Source organism: Cavia porcellus, unplaced genomic scaffold (genome assembly GCF_034190915.1).
Source record: "Cavia porcellus strain 051 isolate PalLab524CR breed Dunkin Hartley unplaced genomic scaffold, mCavPor4.1 scaffold_31, whole genome shotgun sequence".
NCBI lineage: Eukaryota > Metazoa > Chordata > Mammalia > Rodentia > Caviidae > Cavia > Cavia porcellus.
In genome coordinates, this window is record NW_026947514.1 from 23,854,832 (window position 1) to 23,878,836 (window position 24,005).

Genomic DNA, 24,005 nt, shown 5'->3' on the forward strand with positions numbered 1-24,005 from the left:
TAGGTAGGAAGCAACAACACAAAAATTTGAACTTGACCATCTACTTTCAAAGTCTTAATCCACATTATATTATATAAGTGTGTTTGGAATTCAGAAATAAAAAAAATAATAAACTACTGTCAGAGCAGTGACCAGTCAAGCAGGATGCCATGAGACACATCCTAGAAATAACAGTAGGAGACAGAGGAGAGAAAGAGATACATGCTTCATTAAAAGAACCAAAGAAACAAGATTTAGAGGCAAAGATTCAAAATATAGTGCTATAAATAATTTCAAGTTAGGACTGTGGCTCAGTACAGAGAGGAATTATAAGGAAGAGTCAAAAAAGTAGAACTTAATCTATATAATATCTTAGGTAAGAAGCCAAAGAAGACATGCTCCTGTGGGCACTGAGCCTTTCCAAAGAACAGTACCAAGAGCCAAAGCTGAGTCAAATGCTTTCAAAGGCAGCAGAATGGAAGAGAGAACATTTATGATACCACAACAGGCAAGGCAGAGAGAATGGAAGCATAAAGAAACCAGAAAGGAAAGGACAGAAAAACATGAGACATAAAGAGGGAACTAGCAATGGGGATTTGAAACTGATTTGTTGAGGAAAAGACAAAGAAGATGGATCAGAAAAAAAAAAAAAAAAAAAAAAAAAGATAACAGCTTGCTCTAAGCTTCCCATCTTGAGGAATAGGCCGACAGTACCAGTTGCTCTAAACCCATTGGACTACAGATAACTGAAAAATTGCTCTTCTCACATTTAGTACTTGTGCCCACCTCTTTTTGAAAAATGGACCTCAACCATCAAGAGCTGGCTTTCTCATGTTTTATTTTTCCACCCTCATAACCATTTTGTTTGGTCTTCTTCTCAACCATCTCCTAGAAAGCTGCCTTCTTTCTCTTCCTGAGACCAAGAAGGTTCAAGTCAAGGGAGGGATTTTATGCAAGGATATAGTAGAGAGGAACATGTGTCTGTAGGAAACACACAGAAGTCAAAGGTTCATGAGAAAACTTCTGGAGCCGTGCATCACCTTACTCAGCTAGAAAATATCTTAATGAGCTGTTTTCAAATTTATCATTAGTCTCCTTTAACCAAATTCCCATTCCATTAGCTTAGGATCTTAGGCTGACATTAAAGATGAACTCCTATATTGAGAACAAATCTTAGGAGAGTACAGGCATTCTATGAATATTTCAGGAACAAGTATGCTGATGAAAAATTAATAAAAGTAGGTTTTAGAACTCTGGAATCATGCTTCTATCACAGATGTTTACCAATATTTATTAATTTATTAAAAAGTATTTTCCAAAATTTATATTTAAGGATCTACATTTAATACTGAAGGAACAATGTAACCCATATAAACTCATGTTCCTGCCTTCTAGAAACTCAGGCTATTGGCTAAACTTCTGAACACAAATAATTAAAGAACATTGTGATGAGAACTTTAACAACAATTATATGCCATGAAGTTGTTAGCTGAACTGTGCAAACCTATAATACAGTGTTTCTAACTTAAGAAACAGAAAACAAAAACTTCTACCAAAGGACTGGCGATTACCAACCTGCAGAGTCTCATATGCAAATGTAGAGGCTTATGGGGTAAGCATGAGATAGAAAAAATAGGACATACATATGTACATCTCTCCCAAGGAGTATTTCGGTAAGTAAGAAATGAGCTAAGGTGTAAATTGAGGAGACGGTATCAAAGAAACCATTTTCAGCTTGTCTCTAGTTGAGGGGATAAACATAGGTGAAGACCAAGGATAACTAAAAAAGAAGGAGCCTTTCAGGAAGCTACACCTCAGAGAACATAAAAAAGATACTATTTATAGTTGGAGAGAAGAGTTCCTCCTATTACCCAGGAGGCAAGAACACAGTGTCTCTGGAGGTCAGTCTAGGGAGTCAGAGGGAGAGAGGTTTATGGAGCACAACTTGAACAGTTCTGTTTTGCCCATGAGACATTACACCATATGCTGAGATTAGCTGAGGAGGGCAAGGCCTTGGAAGAGGGTAGAAGGAGAATTTTATTGGTGGATAATTGGTGTTACCCTGTGCTGGGTCTTCACTGATTTGGGAAGTGAAAAATTTGCTTTTATACTCTGTCCACATGCACAATGGAGCTCAAGGTTACAAAAGCACCATCACACTAATGGAAACATCATTTCTGCATTTGCAGAACAATTTTGAAAAACATTAGCCAATTAATTAGCTCAATGATTGCTTCATCCCTGTAGGTATATGTGTATAAGGACTAGTTTGTTTTATCTCCTTTGAGGCATTTGAAGACACAAGAGATTTTGTCTCAGTGGGAATGTTGTGGTAGATTACATTTGCTGTAAATAAGCGACATTTTTAGAAAGCAATGAGTTCCACTGAATTTCTCCTAAAGAGAAAAAAATTGCAAAGCTATATGAGAGACTCCCAAAAATCAGACTGAAAATTTATCATAAGTCTAAGGCATGGAGACAATGGCTCCAACTTCATGGAAAATATTGAGCTGAACAAAAATAAAGGTGTGTGATGCATCTCAAGACAAAAGCATTCTACTGCCTGGTATTTATACCGACAGCAACTACTTCCCTCTAAGGTCTCATAATGAAAATCTTTCCTCCATTAGCAGGCTGAGCAATGTCAATTTGCCCAGTCAAAGTGGGAAATCAAGCAAAAACCACCTTCCTCTCAGAAAAATCAATGGCAAGGTGAAAAAAATAGGTAATTGTATCCAGTCTCCTAACAAGATATCTTTGGCTGATTAAATGACCTTTCCTATGAAGTGGAGTCTCTAAATGATAGTGAGAGGCCATTCCCCAGAGCAGTTGTAGCCACAAAACAACCAGCTTTTCCCTGGGGAGAGTATTTCCTTCTCTTGGTGGCAGCAGGAATCCTGGTAGAAGCTGTCTTTACCAATCTCAATCCCAATGCTCATCACTGTGTAAATGAGCAACACACCCAATCTCTCTGTATTCAAACTGGTCGTGATAATAGAATTCTCCAAGGCTTTGTGAAAATTAAATGAAGGAATATGAATGGATCATGACACGTGGTGTAAGCACACCCTTCTCATGCATACCCACTGTGGGGTGCTCAATAATTGTTAGTCTTTGTAGTTGTCATTTTGATTATAATTGTGGTGGCTGCAATGGTTTTGGAAATGATATCAATGAAGGACTAAGGGAAGGGAAACAATTATACATAATTAATAGGTAATGGTAGTTAGTGGAAACCTCAACTCTTACCACAAGGGCAGCCCAGTAAGTCTCCATAGGATGTGTATAGTCAACTGATTTGGAGATTAATGAGGAAAGTTTTCAACACAATGTGTTTGGTCAAATCAGTCATCCTCATTTTTTTTTTTCCTTTTCAGACAGCTCATTCATTGTAAAGCTATGGAATCTACCTGAAGGAACCTATAAAATCAAGATTATCTGCTCATTTGATGCTAATCTCCATTGTAACCTGAGAAATTGGTTACCTGCTCTGTGCTTGGAGTCCTTAAGTATCATTGGACTGAACACTCTGAAGGCACTTTGGGGATGCTCTTACTGAAAATTCTTGCCTGTATTGTATTAAGTACCCAGCTTCCAGGTACAAGCCTCAGTTCTTCTTTGTAAGGATACTGTATGTATGCTACATTTAATCTCACTTCCAGAAGACAGTCTTGCTATGTGTAAAGATAATTCTCAAGCTCCGGGATAGGCATGTTTTCTTTAACTTCTCCTGGATCGGCAGATTTAACCTAATTTATATCATGCCCTTGAATGCCTTCACCATTTTCAGAAGTCAGCTCTAGAGATGTTCTAACCTGCTGATTAGTTAATATTTTAATCCTCATCATCCAGAATGGAATGGAACCTTCCCAGTAATCATACCAGCATATGGTGATGAAATAATGATGGGGATACTTAATAAACAAAATTTTCTGAGGATTTTCTGTATGTCAGTGTCCTAAATATTTTACGTGAATTAACTTAATATAGCACCCCTTAAAGCACTTAAGTTATAAGTTGTTCCCTTAATAAGTCAAGTGCAGAAAGGGCTCGGTCACTTCCATCTCATCACATAGCTAGTAGGAGTGGAACTCAACTTGGTCTCCTTTTCATATTATTTCTTTCATTCTGTCAAGATATTCTTAATACTCAGTCATAGACCGGTATCTGTACATTTTCCTAACAGGAATAAAACCTTGCTCTTCACATTTTACAGAGCAATAATTCATACTTCCACGTACATATGCGAGAAGTTCTCCATGGTCTTGTGCATTTGGATTGACAGGGATTATTGTCCACACTTTACAGATCAAGAGATGGATATCCAGAGATGCTGCTGTGTTAACATTGAAACTGGACCTGGTAGTTAGGCTATCGTTTAGTCATTCTTTTTATTAAAGTAGATTGAACTCTCCTAACTTCTGCAATTTTTAATTATAGAAATAGCAAAGAGTAATAAGTAGTTCCTTGGCCAGAACAAATGGATTTTGTCTCAATTAATAAATAATAAAATACATAAATGATAACTACATTAACATGTGTATAGTGTTTTATATTTTATGAAGCAATTTCATTTTTCAAATTCTCATTAGATCCCTGCATAAAAATGTGAAAAGTAAGTTACATTTCTCTCCAGATGAACAGTTTGAGGCTCAGAGCCTCCTAGTAGCGTGCTAATATCAAGCAGCTAGTAGGGGATAAGGCTAGGCAGGACTGGACTCAGGGCAGTATCTCTAGAGCTCCCCATCTTCTCGCTCAGACCCTCACTGCCTCTGCTCATCCTCTTCTGACAGTGTTCTCACTGCTGGGATAAAGGAATATGTTGAGGGCCCCATGTCATGACCTCAGTTCACCTGCTTACAGACAGAAGCAGTTGATATCACCTGAAAGCCCAGATGTTTGCAAAGCAAAGTTAGGGAAAAAGCCAGAGATCAATACAAAATAAAGCACAGGCGAGAAATCAAGAGACGGCATAAGAGACGGAAGCAAAAACAGTGAGATGAAATAACATAAAACTAGTATATAAAAAAAAGCAACAACAAACACATTATCCCAAAGCCCACAGGTGCTAGCAATTCAAATAAACGTATAGCAATTAACAGAATTAACACAGCTTTAAATAGCTTAGCTCACCAGATGTGGACTCCTACCCGGGTTCTATAAAATGTAAAGTTATTACAGATTAAACCATTAATCATCTGTTCAGAGACTATCTCTGGCTGCAAAACCCTATTCAGTTTTAAATGGCTAATAATCACAAAGGGATGTGAAATATAATAAGCACAATGACGATCTACCCAATCCTTCTTGCTTTAAATATGTGTTCCATTCTCCCTATGCTCCTGATTTTCCTTCTTCCCTATTAGAGAAAAGAGGGCTGAGATTGGTCAATGAGTCCCAGGTGTCTCAGGCTGCACGTGGACTACCCATGGGCAAACACACACTGCAGAAATGAGAAGAAATAGATTGTGGAGAAATGAGAAAGATGTTGAAAGAACGAGGAAGGTATTGCCAGGGCTTGAGAAAGCTCCCAGGTCCTAGTTAGGTACACTATCTGATGGAGTCACTACTGGTACAGCTCTACTCTTGGCTGCATTTTCCTTTTCTATTTTTCATTTTGTCCAAAAATAATACCTCCATAACAGCAAGGATAGAGGGAAAGATAAATGTATGTCCTGACAGGCATGGTTTCCAGAAACTGAGGAGTCAGAAGGAAATGCTTTCATGCAGAAACTTTAAGGCTCAGAATGGTACTTTCCCTGTTGGATGCTGAAACTGATAGACCACTATTTCTATCCCTGCTCTGCAATTTTCCAAATAAAAGGTCACGAAGAAGTAGATGGACCAGCTTCAGTCAACAAGAATTAAACCCAGTGGTCAAAAGGCTAATTAGAAAATGTCACTCTGCTGTTTGAGATCCTTTGATGATTCCTCATTTCCTAGAGAATAAAGCTCAAACATGTAGCATTCCATACATCCTCTACAACCTGGCTGCTACCTACCTTTGCAGATGTATCTGCAAATCTTCTACCCTATATATTATGCTCTTAAATTAACACACTAATTTTCTCACCTATATAACACAGTGTATTCTCAGTCCTAGCTTTTGTGTAATAAAAACAGGAAAACATGCTACATGCTAAGGACTATACCAAAATACAAAATTGAATCAAATATAGTTCTTGTTTTAAATGACCTAACAGTAGGAGGAGAAACAGATACATACATGCAATTTCAATAAAAGTTAATTAATGCACAAAATGAAACATATCTCCTCACAACAGAACCACAGAGGAAAATGACTTACTGCATCCAGGGGTTCAGGGAAGGTTCCTCGAAAAAGATAACAGCAAAAGGGAGAGGTGGAGATAAATGAAAGGAACAGGGAAGAATGAGAAGAGTATACTCCTGGATGCTCCAGCAAGCATGAGAGAATTTTAGTACAGCAAACCTCAGAATAATTTTCTTTTTTCTCTGACAGTGGCTTGCTACTATGGAAATATAGAGATATACATGTGCTAATTCACTTATGTTCATAAACCATTTTATAGAACATATTACATAATTCTTAACAATTATAATAGCAAGACATCATTATATAATCTATTTGGTTTATGTACAGTGTTTCATTTGTCCTCAAGAAGACTGCAAAAGCAACCTTATGCTATCCATGTTGTGAAAAATGAGATTCATAGAAACATTAATAGCTTATTCCAACCCATATAACCAGTGGTAAAGCTGATATCCCTAACCAGATTTTCGAGTTTTAAACTCAGTATTCTTTTCATTATAGTCTGATGCCTTCCTCAAAGCCTTTTCTATCCCATTTTTCCTTGAGAAAGTTTCAATCCATTACTCTAAGACTTGCTGACTAAAACTAGCCCTCTATATCATGTTTTCCTTCTGTCAGATGCCTAAGGGGTTCTTGAAACAGTCAAAAATTGTAATGTTGATATGTTCTTTAGTCATCCCAGAAAATTCAAGTGATCAATAGTGCTAAGAGCACTTACCTAAGAAAAATATTTATTAATCTACACACATATTATTGTACTCAGAAAATATTTATTGAGAGTATACTAGGGGCTAAGAACCATTCTAAAGGTCTGGGGACGTGAAAAGAATAAAAATTACAACAGACAAAATATGAAAACAGGAAGACAAACAAGATGTTTAGACATTAAATTTACTGAGGGTACATGGAGAACCACAATCATTCCATGACAATTTGCATATTCTTTTGTAGCTTTTACAGAGATGTCAAGTTAGGAAGCATGAGTGAAGTTGAAATCCATAGTTATTTTAGCTCAAAGGCAGAACTAGAATGTATCTTTTAGCAGTGAATTAACTTTGTTCCAAGGCAAAGGAGCATCCATCATTCTCAGAGAGAAATCCCATTGTCCCTTCACCATGCTTCCAGTTTGATGAAAATGACACTTAAAGACACCCACCTCACTTTAGAAAACTTAAAGTCACAAAGAGAAAGAGATACTAGAAAAAGGCAAGAAAATGGGAAGAGAAGATGGTACAGAACAATAACTAGAGAAACTGTTCTGAGGTTAAATTGTCAAGGTGTGTATGTGGGCTGTATCCTAAGAGTTAAATCTAAATATAGGGGAAGCCCTTCCTGTTTACTAATTTGTCAACGACAAATACCAAGAAGAGAGTAATACCCCAGACTTGCTCAAAGGCCAGTACATTGCAATGATAAAATGGAAAGAAAAATATGCCAGTATTTCACAAGACCCAAAGTTATGTTTTCAAGCACTCAGGCAAATAAGAAGGCCTCCCGGTCCCTTAGAAAAACCATCACACTGCCTACAGAACAGAGAGGAGAGCAGGGCTTATTACAGTTTTCTTCTGACCTACCATTTCCCTCCATGTTTAAGACATTCCTCTTTCTAACTAGGGTGAAATTTAAATGCAGATTTGTTCTCTGCTTTGAAGATAAGGGATTCCTTCTTATCACTAACTATAGTTATTTCTATTACTGCCACTCTTTTTCAGAACCACCTTTAACTTTTATGTTACCTAACAGGTAACAGAACCACCTTTAACTTCGACAGTGAGCATGCATGTACGTGTGCATGCATGTGTGCATGTCTTCCTTACCCTTCTCTCCTTGCTGAGATAAAATACCTGACACCCAAAGTTAAAGCAGGAAAGGTTTATTTAGCTCATAGTTGGTAGAGATTTTAGTTCATAATCCACTGGCTCCAAGGCAGGATGACACATGGCACAGGAGCAACGTGGCAGAGAAAGAGTGAACTGATCTACTCCTTGTCCACCCTTAATCCAAGTATAACACAATCTAGATTCAGCCATCTTCAAAAAGCCTGCCCCTCCATGACTGCATGAGGCTTTAGGGGAACATCTAGGCCCAAATCATAACAATGTGTGTATGTGTGGATGTATGTGTGGATGTGTGTGTGTGTACGTGTGTGTGTGTTTACATTTATTTAGTTCTGATTTGTAGATGAAAGATTTATAGCTAAGAAATTGCTCCCCTGTCACCAAATATATAATTGAAACACAGTTCAATGTGCCTGGGTGTAGAGGAAAACCTACTGTAAAGGCCACCCCATCCCACTCAGGAAGTTCTATCCTCAGGGCTATTGTACTATGAAAATGGATGAGCAATCTACCCCAGGCAATGTTTTGTTCATTCCTCAGTCATTCCTGGGTAATGGGAATATTGTGATATTTTTTCTGATGAGAGTGCAATAACAATATAGTAAGATTTAATGATGTTTAAGAGCTTTGGGGGTTCATTAGACATTGAGTAGCTTATGTCTTTATTCTATCCAAATAAGAATAGATCCCAGGGAAGAGTGTTCAGTGCCTACCATCATTCCTTCAGAGATGACAGCGGAATCCCTAAAGCCAGCAGAAGCCAAGGAAATATCCAGCAGAGAAAGGAAAGCTGTCTTTGGATTCTCCTCTTAATTTGTCCTTCTGGCTAAGAACAATACCAAACTATAATTGGATTTTTCCCTCCTTTGTCATGTGTCTCCTTTCTACCCCTTCCTCTTAATTCACACATGGCTTATTGCAACAAGGCTCAGCTCAAATGTCATTTCTTCTCTAAAACTGACTCCCACCTAAAATTTTTCTGTTTCCTCCACTCAAACAGAACATTTCATCTGTGGCGCTGAACACATGGTGTCCTATACTGCAATTATTCACTTATAGTTCTCATTTTTTGTCCTAAACAGTAAAGTCTTTGCCTTGAAAAGAGTTATCAAATTTACCAAGTGCACTTATTTCTAGTACTGACACTATTTTTCAGGACGGGTTTAACTTTTGTCACCTAATAGTGACACTTAGACTTTTAAAGCTTTCTGTTCTCTACCCGGACAGCGTCAGAGAGAGAGACAGAGACAGAGAGACAGAGAGAGAGAGCGAGCGAGAGAGAGAGAGAGAGAGAGAGAGAGAGAATGTGGCAGCACATTCAAAGGTCCCCAATAATTTATTTGATAAACTGGCCTACTCTCTACATCTTCACTGTGCACCTATTATATGTCAGGTATAACACAAACAGTTTCTGTTTCAATGTGGCTCTTAGTCCAGGGATAAGAATGATTGCATGCACAGTGCCACCTCATGTATGTCTGCTGTTCGACACACTTCAAGTAACCATAATAAGAATAAAACATATGCCCTGAGAGGAGGCTCATAAAATGTCATAAGGGATTTTTATCTACAGGAAAGTGCACTGTTAGCATCCCAAGGAATTTCCCTGGGGAAACGATATAGATATCTTAGGCAATCAAGCTTAGCTCAGATTAAACAAAATGTACAGTGTCCTGCTCTGATGACACAGTGTTCTGAAAGAACTCCACCAAATCAAGTCTGATTCTTTTTACCTCAACAATTGACCTCAGAGATTGAACTTACACTTGACTGAAGCTCCTTTGCTCTCAGACAGAGTTCTCAACACATCAGTTACAGTGGTAATAAATGAGAAATGGCAAAGCCCCACTGCTTTTTCATAGCTACAGCTACTAGCTTTCAGAGAAAAAGAAAAAGAAAGGAAAGCCAGTCTTCTGAGCCATAGTGTTACATTCTGAAAATGTTCCTTCATTTCAAATAATGAGATATGTGGGAATGCCAAGCCTGGCAAAGGTAAAATAGTACATATGCTATATTTTAGACAAGGTACACTGTCACAACTTGAGCCATTTTTACTTTATTTTCGTGGTACTAGGAATCAAACTCAGTACCTCATGCTTGCCAGGTAGGCACTTATACCACTGAGCTACATCCCCAACCCTGGAGCCACGTTTAGCTACAGTATCTCTACTTTCTAAGTACAAAACACAAAATCAACTTCACATGCATCTAATTCTTGTGATTTCAAGGGACTTTCATCTGTGTTATTTCATTTAAGATTCTTCATTAGTTAGATGAGAAACCAAGGCATCAAGTATTTGAGTGGCAAAACCAAGACCATCCAACCAATTTAAGACCAAAAGTTATAACACGTGTTTCCAAGTCCAAAGATTTTTCTACTACAACCACATACGTCATAGAAAAGATATGAGGATGGAAGCAGTCATCGACCAAGAAATCTCACTATCTTTGAGAGTCACCGAGTGCACCAAGTGGGATTGTGTTAAGTTTACCTCTTTCAGGCAGCCCATGAAGTTGTTGCTCACGGGGGAGCCTGGTAAGTCAGCCGTGCTTGGGCTTCCTCCCACGTAGAAGAAGTCGTCCGAGCCCAGCATGGTGTAGTCCTCCTGAGTGTAGCCCGTTGTGGTAAGAATTCCATCCACGGAGATTGTCACCTAGTGGTGGGAAATAGGGACAAAAAAAATCCCAACAATGATCTCAGAGTTCTATCAAAATCCAATGGCTTCCCCTACTTATGGTATCACTTTGCTTAAGGTTTTGGTGAGGCTCTCTGTCTAATTTGGTTTGATTCGGGTATGTGCAGCCAAGTTCCATTTTCTGGTCTGCCTCCCTGAGCCCCAAGCCTGCATCATCCCTGCAGAGTCCTAGGTGTGCTCATTAGAACTGCCACGCTGAGCACCTTGTTCTACCCACTGCACGCTTAGTCAGGCTAGAAAATGGAACCATCCTCAGACGATATCACTTGTTTCAGCTGACTGCTAATATGACTTTTTTATTTCTTACATGATTGTTATTTATGGTGATGATGAGAAACAGCAAAGGAGACATTTGACAATGGGGTTCATTAGGGGTTGGTCTTTGGTTGTTAATGGTTTTTTTTTTTTTTTTTGCTTTTCTTTTCTTTTTTATTTGTTTCTTTTTTGGTTCATATCACACTGACAAACATGCGTTCAGGGAGGGAAGATGAAGTTCTCTATTCTGATATGTCAAGGATGATACATGCCATAGACTAACCCCAGACACCAACCACTGCCCTCCCCTGGCTGCCATCACCAGCACCAACAAAAGAAATGACCCAAACCAAAAAGGCAACTTTTAACAAAAATTAAATAAACAAAACAAAGAGAGAGAAAAAAAGAAAGAAATGATAGACATGATAACTGAAATAATAATAATAATGCCCACCGAAAAGAATTACTACTCAGACACCCAACATTCATGATAGGAGTAAAGAAAAGAGGAAAAAATGGAGCCTCGGAGCATGCACACACCATACACTGACACACCCATGCAAAAATCATCTAGAGCCAAAAAAAAGGCGAGGAGAGATAAAGGAATCAAAATCCACTCCACACTAACATGCACTAAACAAATTAAAGAACAAGATGGAAGTGGGGGTGGGAGGAAACACTCAAAACTAAAGGATAATCTTTCCCCTGCCTGTCACCTCCCTCACTTAAAAAAAAAAGAAAAGAAAAAGTCCAAACCCAACCCCAAAACACATGAAGAATGAGAGGACAATGAAGATTGGAGGAAAAAAAAATAGAGGAAAGTGGAACTGGGTTGATGGTTTGTAGGTTGTTAGTCATGAGGAGGAAAATGAGGGAACAAATTCTGATGCCAATGGGAATTCCACGAGACAGGACCATGCCATGCAGAGTTTGTATGGAGAACACAGTTGGCAGAGCTCCCTTTGGTCACGGTGAGGGAATAAGGACAAAGAAGGGAAAGGAAGAACACAGGAAGTAGATTCTCCCCGATCACCTGTGGCTGCCATGGCCACACAAAAGGGAAAGAGAAGGGCTTGAGGAGTACCAAGGAGGGAAAACAAAGGAGGAGAAGGAGGGACAGGAAGAAACAGAGAGAAGGAAGGCCTCACTAGGAATCTCTGTCGTCCCTAGTCTGTAACTTCAAAGTTGCAAAATAAGAAAACAAAATAAAATGAAAATTTAACTAAATGCAGAAACTCTTTAAAAAAAATACTTTTAGGGGGAAAAATATCAAAACTAGAGAAAAAAAAATTCCCCATCAAATTTAATCAAATATTATTTCTAGGACAGGTTCATACCTTTCTATTGTCTTTTAAGAAAAAAAAAAGCTTGCATTTAATTTAATTTAAAAAATGAAAAAGGAGAATAAATAAGTCTAAAGAGGAACAAAGAGGGGTTTGGGTAGGAAAAGGGGGCAACACACGGCAAACCCAAAATAAGAGACAATAAGAATGATATCTACCAGACAATGTAGTTTGTTTACCATAGCGTGTCCGATGCCTGAGTGCTTTGCGGAGAAGGGGGAAGAAAGGAAATTAAAAATTGTGAACAGAACGATTGTTAATTAAAAAAACTAAAAACAAAGATGAGTCGTTAGGGTGTTAGTACATTAGTCGGTTAGTAAAATGACACATTGCATGAATGATCTTGTGTTAGTTTTTCAAAAAAAAGGCACCCAACACAGAAAGAGAGAGGGGGGAAGACAATGAGACCAGGACTCTGTGAAAAACCTCACCACTGGGGCACAGCCAGGAAAGGAGCTGCTGTTGTCCACCAGCCACACTGAAAGTGCCCACTTCACCCAAATATCACTTGGACCCCACCTTGCCCAGTGAGGGTTAGCATCATACTTACTTCTCGTGGGCTCTTTCAAATGAAAACTGCCCATGTTCCCCTCCCACCCCCAACACATACTGTTCTGAACGAAAGGACCCCCCACCAAGGTTTACTATTCCATTTGTAGATAAACAGAACTGAAATCCCAAGAGAATTTTTTAACATCCGAATCTCACTAAGTGAATGAACCATTATAACAGTCTCCTAGAAAGAACTTATACATTTACAGATCAACAGCTACATTATACAGCATTTTATAGCATACTCTAAAATTCCATCTGCAGTTCAAAACTCCAAGACCCCCTTGATTTCTGTGCATTTGTGCAACCAGAGGGAAACAGTCTTTTTCCTTTACTCTCAGTTTACAATAGCTGTGAAATTCATTAAAATATATAAAAAGGTTAGTTTTCCTAATTACCCGATCAGCTTATTACTTTGCTTGCCTTGCCAGGATGCTTCCTGTTGGAATCTCTCTAGCCCTATTCCTTTCAAAGATGCCTTTCAAGCTTTTAAGCAACTTCTTGTACAGATAGCAGGAAGAATGGCAGGTTGAACAGGATTAGAGAAGCCCTACAATTAATTTCTTTGCTGATTTTAAATGCTAACTGCCAACATATCCTGAGATGGGAGGCTGGAAGGTTGGAAGACACACAACAGCAGTTTTGTGCTTGTGGCTTAACAAAAGAGGTACCCAGAAGTAAAGCAATTAATATGATGGGTGTGACCTTGGACTGAGGCAAGGTAAAAGGCAAACCCTCCCCCTACATGCACACACAAATACCTCACTACTTTGGCCTCTAATCCCAGCTGTAGTTTGGAACAGATATTGATGGTCCACATTCATTCTTACAGTCTGCAGCCCCAGAGAAATCCTTGGGCTTGGCTCTGACCTAGCTTAAAGATAGAACCATGAAGAAAGAAAGGAGGAAAGTTCTGCTCCATTTGGTAAAGAATACTCCAGGGGACTTCAGGTGAAATTTCCTTAGAGGATTTTTTTTGCCTTGGCAGCCATCGAACCTTACTAAAACAGCAGATGAGGCTTCCATATGCTTGTTATCAAATATTTATGATGCTATTAGTTTGACAGGGGGCTACTCATTTCAAATGTATTCTAGGGAACTCAAAAACATGTCATAAATATTTTTAATGGGCAAAATGATAGTCTTAAGAGTATTCAGCACTGAAAGGATTTCATTTGCAAAATCATTCTCCTTTTTGGAGATTTCCCAAAATTCAGTCAAGATTTCAAAGAGGTCCAATTTTAGGGGTCCTTTTACCTATGAGATACCAAAGGATCTCTGAAGCTTTGTGTAAAACAGAGAGCTCTGCTTAACCACATTCTTGGCATCAGATAGAACCAGTCACCTTTGGAACAGAATGCTCAGCCTGTAAATCATTTGCACGTCACAGCAAGTCTAGCACCAAGACCATGGATGAGCTCATAATCCTTCTGGAACATAAGGTGCTTTGCATATTTAGCCACCACACATGGTTGGGAAGGATTGTAATCAGCATTTCACAAATGGAAACTGTGATGTAGTAAGGTTAAGTGGCTTGTCCAAGGACACCAAAAAGAATTGGGCTTTAGAACTTGGGACAAAACAGAGAACTCCAGGGTGATTTTCCTCAAATTACTCTCACTAAAACATCACAAACAGTACTTGGATTATAGTTTGATTTGCCCTCTCTGGTTTAAAGGACTTATTTGGGGCTTGATACCATTTTTTAAAAGTGTTTTTAATAGAAACAAAAGTCTGCCTCTCCCAAGAAAATTGGAATTACACTAGACTTATAGGAAGAGTGTGGGTAAGACAGAATGAGAGAACCAAATTAATGAGAATCTTGCCCTGATACTATTTTCCAGTACATCAAAAGTCTCTCCTCCACCAACCAATGCCTAAAGTGAATTATTTTGCACCTGCTAATCAAAACGTACAAAGATCTTATGTAATTTTTGGTCTAGTCTCTGTATTTCAGACATATAAAGTCCTTCTATATCAGCAAATTTGACTTGAGTTTTCCTGACAATAAGAAATTCTCTTCGGGTAGCTGTAGCTGGAGATGATGAAAGAAATCATCAGCAATAGGACTCTTTGGCATTGGAGAGAAAACAGAACAATGACTCAAAAAAGTCAAATTCCACATGTATTAATTGCAGACTCTAAGTCTTGTGTTATCGGTCAACTTCGCCACAGATAAAATGGAATCTCTCAGACAGCTGGCTCCTCTGACATACTTAAGTGTGGAAATCACTGCTTTGACTTTTGTGTGTTTCCATACAATATTCCAGGCTATGCCATTTGTTTAGCGTTACCAAGGAGTCACATGTTTATCAAACAGAAAACATACGCAAACACCTGTTTATGTGAGAAGACATTAAATCAATCTATCACAGGAAAAAATATTCAATAAGTATGTCTTGGAAATTTGTATAGTGTTTTCTGATTAATAAAGAATGAATGCTGTCCAGCTGGGTTTCATGAAAAATTCGTAAGTAGAAAAACCAAATGAAAATAGCTACATGAAAAAGGCAGTGTCAGCATAGACCTTGACTTCTATAGGAAATGCTTTTCTTATATTGAGATGTCCTGATGAGGTACAGTAGCAGTAGCAGTTATGTAATTGCAAACAACTTCATTTGGCTTGGACTTCTGAAAATGTCGTCACCTGACAGAGTTGCCTGCTTAGAATCAGCAGGCGATGGGAGTTCTCAAGCACGGACAGAATCAGGAAAGCTGCTCCCAAGTTGACATTTTTATTTGGGTCCTTTCACTTTCCAGGCCTCCCAGTCAACTGAAGAGTCTTGGAGGTAAAGACAGGATAGTAATAAGGTGGGGCCACCGTGTCAAGGAATAGAGAAACAGAGGAGATCAGAAAGATCCCAGGTAATTAATTCCAAGGCTAGAGGTTAACACAACAGTGGGGTTAGCATGAAGTTGAAGAAGGCTGGTAAATTAAAAGGAGCCCCCCCCCCCAAAAAAAAGACTTTTTCTATGACATCATGGTTGTGTCTAACTTAATTAAAAAGAAAAACAAATATTCAAAGAATAAGGAAAATCCATCAAGCTGCTGAAACAAAATGCTGTCCCTAAGTGAATTTAACAGTAATATGGTAAGATTCCAATGTAATTAAGAAAATGATAAAACAGAAAGCAGAATAAAAGGGATGAAAATACTTATCATGGTTATTATCTACGCAACTGATTTTTTTCTTAAACAGCAAGTACAAATGGAGACTTGAAGTACGAGTAGAAACATAGTTTAATCATTTTCCTGGTGAAATTGCAAAAGCTGGGAGAAAATTAGACTTTGACATAGCTGGACCCACCTCTGTGCCCCTCTGCACCCTCTCACCTGCTTCACACACTTTCTACCTAGGAGGAGCCGCCCAGGCCCTCTCTCTCCTCAGCCATTACCTGCCGGAGGTTGCGTGTCACTTTGACATCGTGCCAGGCGTTGTCGTTGAACTTCCCATTCACTGGCTCCACAATGGCCTCAAAGGCCCCGGACCCCAGGTTAATGACCAAGGAGACCGCACCATCCTTCAGAGCCAGGTTGACATAGTCAGCCGACTTGCCCGTGTGCAGGATCAGCCCATTCCGCTGCCAGGTCTTGAAGGACAGGGTGATTTCATCACTGCTGCTCTGGATCGGGTTCTGAGACAGGTCGTAGCACAGGTACTCCGAGCCTCGGAAAGTGGCCACATTTTCCTCTCGAGCTGAAAAGAGATAAATTTAGAAAGCAGTCAATACTTGACTGGCAAGAGTCAGATTTAGGCAAATAACAAGGAGAACACTGCCCCTGTCCTCCTGCTGGTACCAACTGAACATTCCCTCCAGCTTCTATCTAACTAATACCATGGAAAACAGCTAAGAGGGGAGTGGAGAAAAACTGTGTTAACACAGGGAAAAGACAACAAGATGGTGCAAGAGAGCTTGCGGTTGCCTTCCTTTCAAATCTACTCAAAGAAAATCTAAAGAAAAATGTCATAGGCAAGGCCAAGTGACGATTACGCTGCTTTTGTTTCAGTAGTGGCTTTAAATAGTCATTGAAGAGATGGTTTAGAATTAACTATTCTGATTAAAGACTCTTTAGCTATAGGCACCTTTTATTGACCAATAACTAAAAATCAATTACCATGAAAGATTTGGCCCTGATTTTTATCCATCAATCACCCAGCTCACGTTGGTTACTATGATAGAATCCTGAGCCCAGTGGAATGTGAACAAGTCAGTAAGTAGGAAGTCAGACCTGAGAAAGTGGTCAAGCAGGCAAGGTGAACTAAATGAAAGTTGGTGATGAGCTTTGACATGACAGCAATACCACCCTTAAACCCAAGGTAAAGGGACTTCTGCTCTGAGGGAACAAGTCTCCTTTTAGATGGCTCTGGTTGAATTTCCCATGTCCACATCCTATCCCCAACACAGGGGTCCCTTCGACCAACGTAGCACTCCAGTGGGGCCCATGCTCTCTTTTAAAATCATACTCCAGACACTGGGACCCTATAATTCCATGCACAAAGAGCCTAGACTGTTTGCACAGGTCTTTCTTTATGAGAGATCTTTCTTAAGACAAACCACAATATCATTATGTTTAAGGGATGGAGAGAACTGAGGGAACTATTTTTGGCCATGTGGGCTATTGCATTCACATGCATTTATATTAGACTCCTGGTGAGACAGAACAGAGCCAAAGATGGGAACAGAAGGGGAACAGGACACATGCTGAGGACCAAAAGGTGGCCACTTCTCTCTGGGCTACTATTTCCCAGTATAAAAACCAAGGTATCAGGGCCAAGGATTTAGCTCAGCAGCATGAACATTTGCCTGGCAAGCATGAGATCATGAGTTCAATCCACAGTACCAAAAACAAAACAAAAAAATATCCAAGGTATCCAGAAATTATTGAAATGATCTTCCAGGTAGTTACAAAGATGTTTGTCAAGATAAGAGAATAGGATACAGATTCAATCATTTGTTGATTTGATTTATAATTTTGATACACTTCACGTGGACTTGCTTTTATTTTCTTGTCAGAAAGCTTCAACATGTCCTACTTCATATAAAGGTTGGTCAAAAGCTATCATAAAGTACTTTGTTAATGAAAGAAAATTGGCAACAATATAAATATAGATACATGCTTCCCCTCTGGAAACTGGGAACTGAAAAGTGAGGCTGAGAGGCTTCTGTTTTCCTTTCCAGAACTACATTCCAGTCTTATTAACAAGAACATCAGCAAATGTAGAAATCAGATCTCTATCAACCATCATAGCCTTACATAAATTACCTTAGTAAAATACATGTTTGCTCATCATGAGGCAAAAATTACACAGGAGTCACTCACTGGGGAAGATATGACTACTTTCTATATATTTTTCAATTAATCATAGCATTACGACTCCATTAAAACATTAACCTCAGTTTCATACTTTAGAAAGCAAAAGAAAAATTTGAACTTTCTTTCATATGTTCCAGAGAGTTTCAGTGTGTTCAGATGTGTTCAGAACACATCTACCTGCATATTTCTGTTTATACAGACTGGGTTAAGCAAAGGGGTCTGTCCATCTGTAAATAACGGTGCAGCTTATACGTATATAAGATAAAGGACCACTCAGCCCAAAGCTCATGCCTGATGCATGTTATCAAAAATAGATCTCCAAAAAACATAAAGCAAAAATTCAGCACTGTCTGCATGTTCGAAATAGATCCATCCAATGCTCTGCTGTGGTGCCCTGTCTATTGTTGTGTTTTCTCCTCTCAGGTATGAAGAAATGGTTTTGTTCAAATGCAACTGGACAACAGACCTGGTCTAAAGCAGGTAACCCTGGTCTAAAGCAGAAGATAACAAATTGAATGCATGTATCACCACTAAGCTCTTTTCCTACAGACATGGACATGCACAGAGACAAGTACTATGTGTGGCCTTGGTACTGCAGTATGTAGTATATTGGTAATGGACATCTTCTATAAGCATCTGAGTTATACCTTGTGTGCTCACTTAGCTGGGATAAATGAACAGGGAAAGTAGCACCAAAAGGAAGGGCTTACATCCATCACTGAATACATTTCACAAGGGGAAGCCTTGACACAAAGCAGCACCAGCATATCATTTAATGTGATATGTGTTGCTTAATATTTTTGTGTAATTGGAAGAAGTCTTTCAAAAACAATAAAACTTAGAGGTACAATGTCTTTTAGGAATTGTTTAATGCCTTTATTAAGGAAGAAACTGATGATTAGGGATAAGTGAGTTGCCCAAAATGACATTTAGTTGATGGCAGTATAGTTTTAAAGGACCTTCAAACTTCTCTCTAAATATCAGTTAAATTTTCCTGTGTTCACTTGGAATATTCCACATATCCCACTCCACTTCTCAGACTGAATTTGCAAACCATCCCAAAGTTTGAATCAATTGATCCAGCAACAAATTCTTCTTTTCGTATGTAAATTATACATGCTCACCTGAAGAAATGTTTCCCTTTCCCCTGTGAAAGCTGAGTGTATTTAAAATGAAAGAATTGTTTCACGCAGAAGATTGCATGGGGGAAAATTGCATCAGTATAGAAAAGAAAATACAATAAATAAATAAGATATAATATCAATATAAAAAAGAAAATGCTTATGCAAATCACATGCATTATTTATGCTAATCACCAGGCAAAAAAAAAAAAAAAAACAAGAAAATTGTATGTAGCCAAGTGCCTTCCTTTGCAAGCATCTGATAAAAACCATTGCAACAGTTCACAACCTTCCCAGTCTCTCCATTCAGTGATGTATTTTCCTAGTTTACCTTTCCCTGGGCCAGAAGAGGTAACCAAGCATAGCACCACCCCAAATGCCAAGATATCTCCTCACATTGGCTGTCTATTAACAAACAATACAGAACTGAAAGTTCCTCTTGGAAACCTATTTTAGATAAGCGAGCTTATTTCATTCTTAATTCAGAAAATACCTTCCTCGGACTGTTGTAGGAGGAAAGACCTGGCAATACATGGCCCAGCCTGGCCAAGAGTAAATAAAAGGCTAGGAAGGAGAAAAGAAGAACCCTGAAGAAATTATTCTTTTGTGAACTCTCGCAGCTAACATTCTTTTTCTCCTAAGACCCCAAATGATCTTAATTTCCTTCCAGGAGCTAAGGCTTAAGCACTTTCTTATCACCTTGAAAACCATACCAGATTGACAGTCAACATAACCAAAAGGGGAAAAAGCAGACAGTGACAACACATTTCTAAGCCCATTCACTTCTCCGTTAGAAAAAGGTAATAGTGCCCCAAATCCATTTTCCATCCACGCTATTTACACTGAGAAGGATGTTGAAGAGACAAAGCAGTCACCTTGTATGGATTCAAACTAAATAGGTGGAGAAAATGAATGCAGAGGATTATGTAACACAATACACAACAGCTTAGCATAAAACTACAGCTTGGCAAGAGAGAAGGCACTGATGTAGCTAATGGACTGTTTAGAGCCATTTAAATTATATCACCCCAAAGTTTAGAATCAATTTCATGAGCGCTAAAAATGTTATTCTCACAGCAAGTAGTGCAGAGCTCAACCCTATGACAATAAATCATTTACCTATTATTTGTAAATGTCCAATTGATTAAACACTAGATGCAATCTGGAGAGGTATAACTCAAGATTTTAAATTAGTTTCTGTAAGGTACATAGAGCATCTTTCTTTCAAATAGCTTGCTAATCAAAGTACTGATATATATATATATATATATATATATATATATATATATAAGAATATACATATGCTTTTGTACAGTAGACCATAGCACCATGCAAAACATTAATATGCATTTACTCAGTCCTTTTCTCTATGATTGTTAACCCAAATACAATCAAGTTTTGATTGATAGAAGTCTATTTCTCTGAAAAATTCCAAGGTAGATTAAAATATCCAGTGTAATATTTTCTTCCTATGCAACATAAGAATTGGAGGCCTGTGATTCTTCTTGGTTTTTTGACTTCAAAAAATCAAATTATGCTTTGATATCAATAAATTTGAATTTTTTGAAGGATAGGGGAACCACTGCATAATTTTCCTGAAAGAAATGGAAAAATCCAATTCATATTTTTAAAAATAGTACACAATTTTATGAATTTTTTCAGGGGTTGTCTGGGATTATATGTTGCTATAATTCCTAAAGTGGGTACATTTTACTAAGCAGAAATGCAAGCAAACTGTTCCTAACAGAAATAACCCAAGAAAAAGAGAAGCAGGGATACTGGTGATGCCACAGGGGGAAAAAAAACACAAACACACACAATTTGGACATTTAAGACCCAATTTCAACCAGAGAAAACCAATGACCAGAGATTAAAAAAAAAAAAAAAGTAGAGGAAAGGGACAATGTCAGACAAGAAAAGAACACATTGGAAATGTGTAAAGTAGGATGTCAGGCCATTTGCAAATAGGCATTCACAGCTTCTAAATGAGCAATATATTTCCAAGTGCTTTCTTAATCATTATTTGTATTCTCTCAACACTGTCAGGTCAGTGTGCTGTGATTACACAGATGCGAGCCAGCAGGGGAACATGGAGTTTTGATAGTCATCAAAGACATGAGGGACTGCCAAATTCCATTCCCTGGCACCATTTTGCTACTCCGCCACATCCGTACTTTGCCAGGAACTCAAAGTCTCAATACAGTTGTCCAGCATTCCATCTCTAAGGCTCTGTGACTGCATAAAGCTCTGCCAGCCCAAAGGTGAAATTCTTGACACATAAAGATCTACCAGAACACGGATCTAGAAACAGAAAGGTAGACCAGCCTTTTCTCCAAATGCTCTAGAATCAGGGTGGGAAAAGTCAGACATATATTAAAGTGCTGACTGCTCTGGAGTGGCAGTGGCCCTGAGCAGAACAGGTGCTGTGCTCTAGAGACAGCGTCCTGATAATGAGCCTCAAAGGTGAATGTGCTTTCATCCTCAGAGCCTTTGTCCTTCAAATTGGCCTCATGCAGCAGTGTAGTAGGTAGACTGCACTGAAAAGGCAACCCTAGCTGCCCATCCTGGCCTGGCCCACCTAGAAGCTAATGAGGTGCAAATACATGGGCTCTTATTGTCCTGCTTGTTAGACCAAAGAGTGGCTTGTGGTCCTCAGGCTGTCCTGAAGTCTCATTCCTTTTGACTCCAGGTATTCAGCAGTGGCCATATCACACCTTTCCCAACCCCGTTTATTGCAGTGAGAAGTGGTGGGTTCTCTACTTAGGAATTCATAAATCACCTCATTTTTCTGGCCACTCCTTCCCAAGCAAAGGATCCTTAAGAATGCCAAAAAAAGTAATGAGTCCAAGAGAAGAGACAGACAATTACAATTAAGGAATAAGCCTACAAGATTACAAGTATTCTGCTCATTTCTGTGGTGATGGGGATGGGGATGGGACTTCAGATGCACTCAACTGAGAAAGGCAACATGTACTAAAACAGCAATTTGACTACTTTGTGACAAAGAAGGCAAAGAAAATATTAGTTAAATCTCGCACAATTCTGTTTCCTGTGTCTACTACTAGGAATACAACATATAGAAAGCAAATGCCTACCCACAAGCTTAGGAGCTATGGGCAGATAATCAGATTGTCCACTGAGCTGTGTGATGATCATATTTGCAAAAATGAGAGAAAGTAGATGCTCTTTTACTATAGTGAATTCTACTGTATATCACCTAATTACATTTCCTGTCAGAATTTTGGGGAGAATACACTGATTGAGGGGAAAAAAATTGCACAAGTGACTGCACTTGGCTCTCTACGTTCCATTTCTCTGACAATGTATCTTAGGGTCAAACAAAGCATTAGGAAAGATCAAACTGCAAAGCTATCCCCCAAGGACAAATGACAGAATCCTTTACCTGCCACATTCCATCACACAGGAGAGTGTACCAGCAGACAAGAAAATGTGTCGCTATAAGCAAACCACACTACAAAAGAAAGCACATAGGAATCTGACCTCCTGAGGCCATTTCCAACCCCTATCCTTAGATGTTTTATAGGAAAGCTGCAGCAGAGAAATAAATGGACTTTTCCACACTGCTGGGTCACTCACTAGCCTGCAGATGCTTCTTGAAAGTGATGAGAAGGAAAATAGTAAATCAAGTTGTCACTTGAAAAATAAACAGCTAGCATCCTGGCGAGGGAAGCTGCCTCAGTCCACAAAAGAATGGCCTGGAAAGCCACGCTTCACTGAAATCACTAGAAAGCTAATGGTATCCTGAAGATTGCACGGCTCTCAACTGCATTATAATAAAGGTTAAATTTTTGTTCATTCCTTTAGGAATAAAGATTGCCAGGTGCCTACAATGCACCAGGTGATGCGCTTGGTGCTGAATGCACTTAAGTGGTCTTGTGACCCTGAGCATGATAATAATTAGCTGATATTTTCAGAAAAAGAAAAATTGTAATCTTAACTAATTTTGAATAACTGTTAAGTGCCAGACCCTCATGTGCTCTCAATAACAGGGCACCTCATGTAGTTGGACGGTGTAATTGATGCATATATTGTAATAGGAACGGCTTTGAAATGGAAGACCTGGATATGACAGGCAGCTCTGAAATTTAGATGAGTCTAAGGAATCTCAGATTTTTATTTAACTTCCCTAACACTTAGTTACTTAATCTACAAAATGGAAATAATTAGCATATATGTTTCATAGGCATAAATAACATACATTTGCTTGATCCAGTTCCCAGCCATAGAAATGTTGACTATGGTTGTTGAGAATGCAGACACAAACAAGTATTTATGATTCAGTGTAGCAAATGTTTTCTATCGGCTATAGGCAAATGAAAAAAAGGAATCACTGCCACTTGGTATTAAGGAGGCTCTACACAGGAAGTCACGCTTATGTTGTGTCTTGAATAATGAAGAGGAGTTCAATTATAAAGAGAAGAATGAAATGCTCATTAGGAGAAACAACATATGCACTGATGTGGACATCAGAAAAGCACAGGGTAGTCAGGGAGGGGTGAGAAGTTTATGTGACTCGAATAATGGGCATTGTTCAGGATTTAAGATGTAGACTGAGAACTAGAAATGGAGAAACAGCAGAAAAGAACTCTGA

The 24,005-nt window shown here is 38.8% G+C and overlaps 1 protein-coding gene across 45 annotated transcripts in view; it reads right to left on the reverse strand.

The window, feature by feature from the left end:
* Window positions 1-24,005, reverse strand: part of Nrxn3 (neurexin 3) — a 1,541,537-nt gene that overhangs the window by 1,076,513 nt on the left and 441,019 nt on the right. For 25 of the 45 annotated variants that reach the window (XM_063240986.1, XM_063240985.1, XM_063240979.1 and 22 more), the window contains 2 exons: window positions 16,352-16,653; window positions 10,602-10,763 (listed from right to left, as the gene is read on the reverse strand). In XM_063240986.1, coding sequence (XP_063097056.1) covers window positions 10,602-10,763; window positions 16,352-16,653 — 464 coding nt within the window. Of the gene's footprint in view, window positions 1-10,601; window positions 10,764-12,582; window positions 12,607-16,351; window positions 16,654-24,005 lie in introns of all 45 variants that reach the window. The other 20 variants (XM_063240987.1, XM_063240980.1, XM_063240946.1 and 17 more) reach the window with 1 other exon arrangement.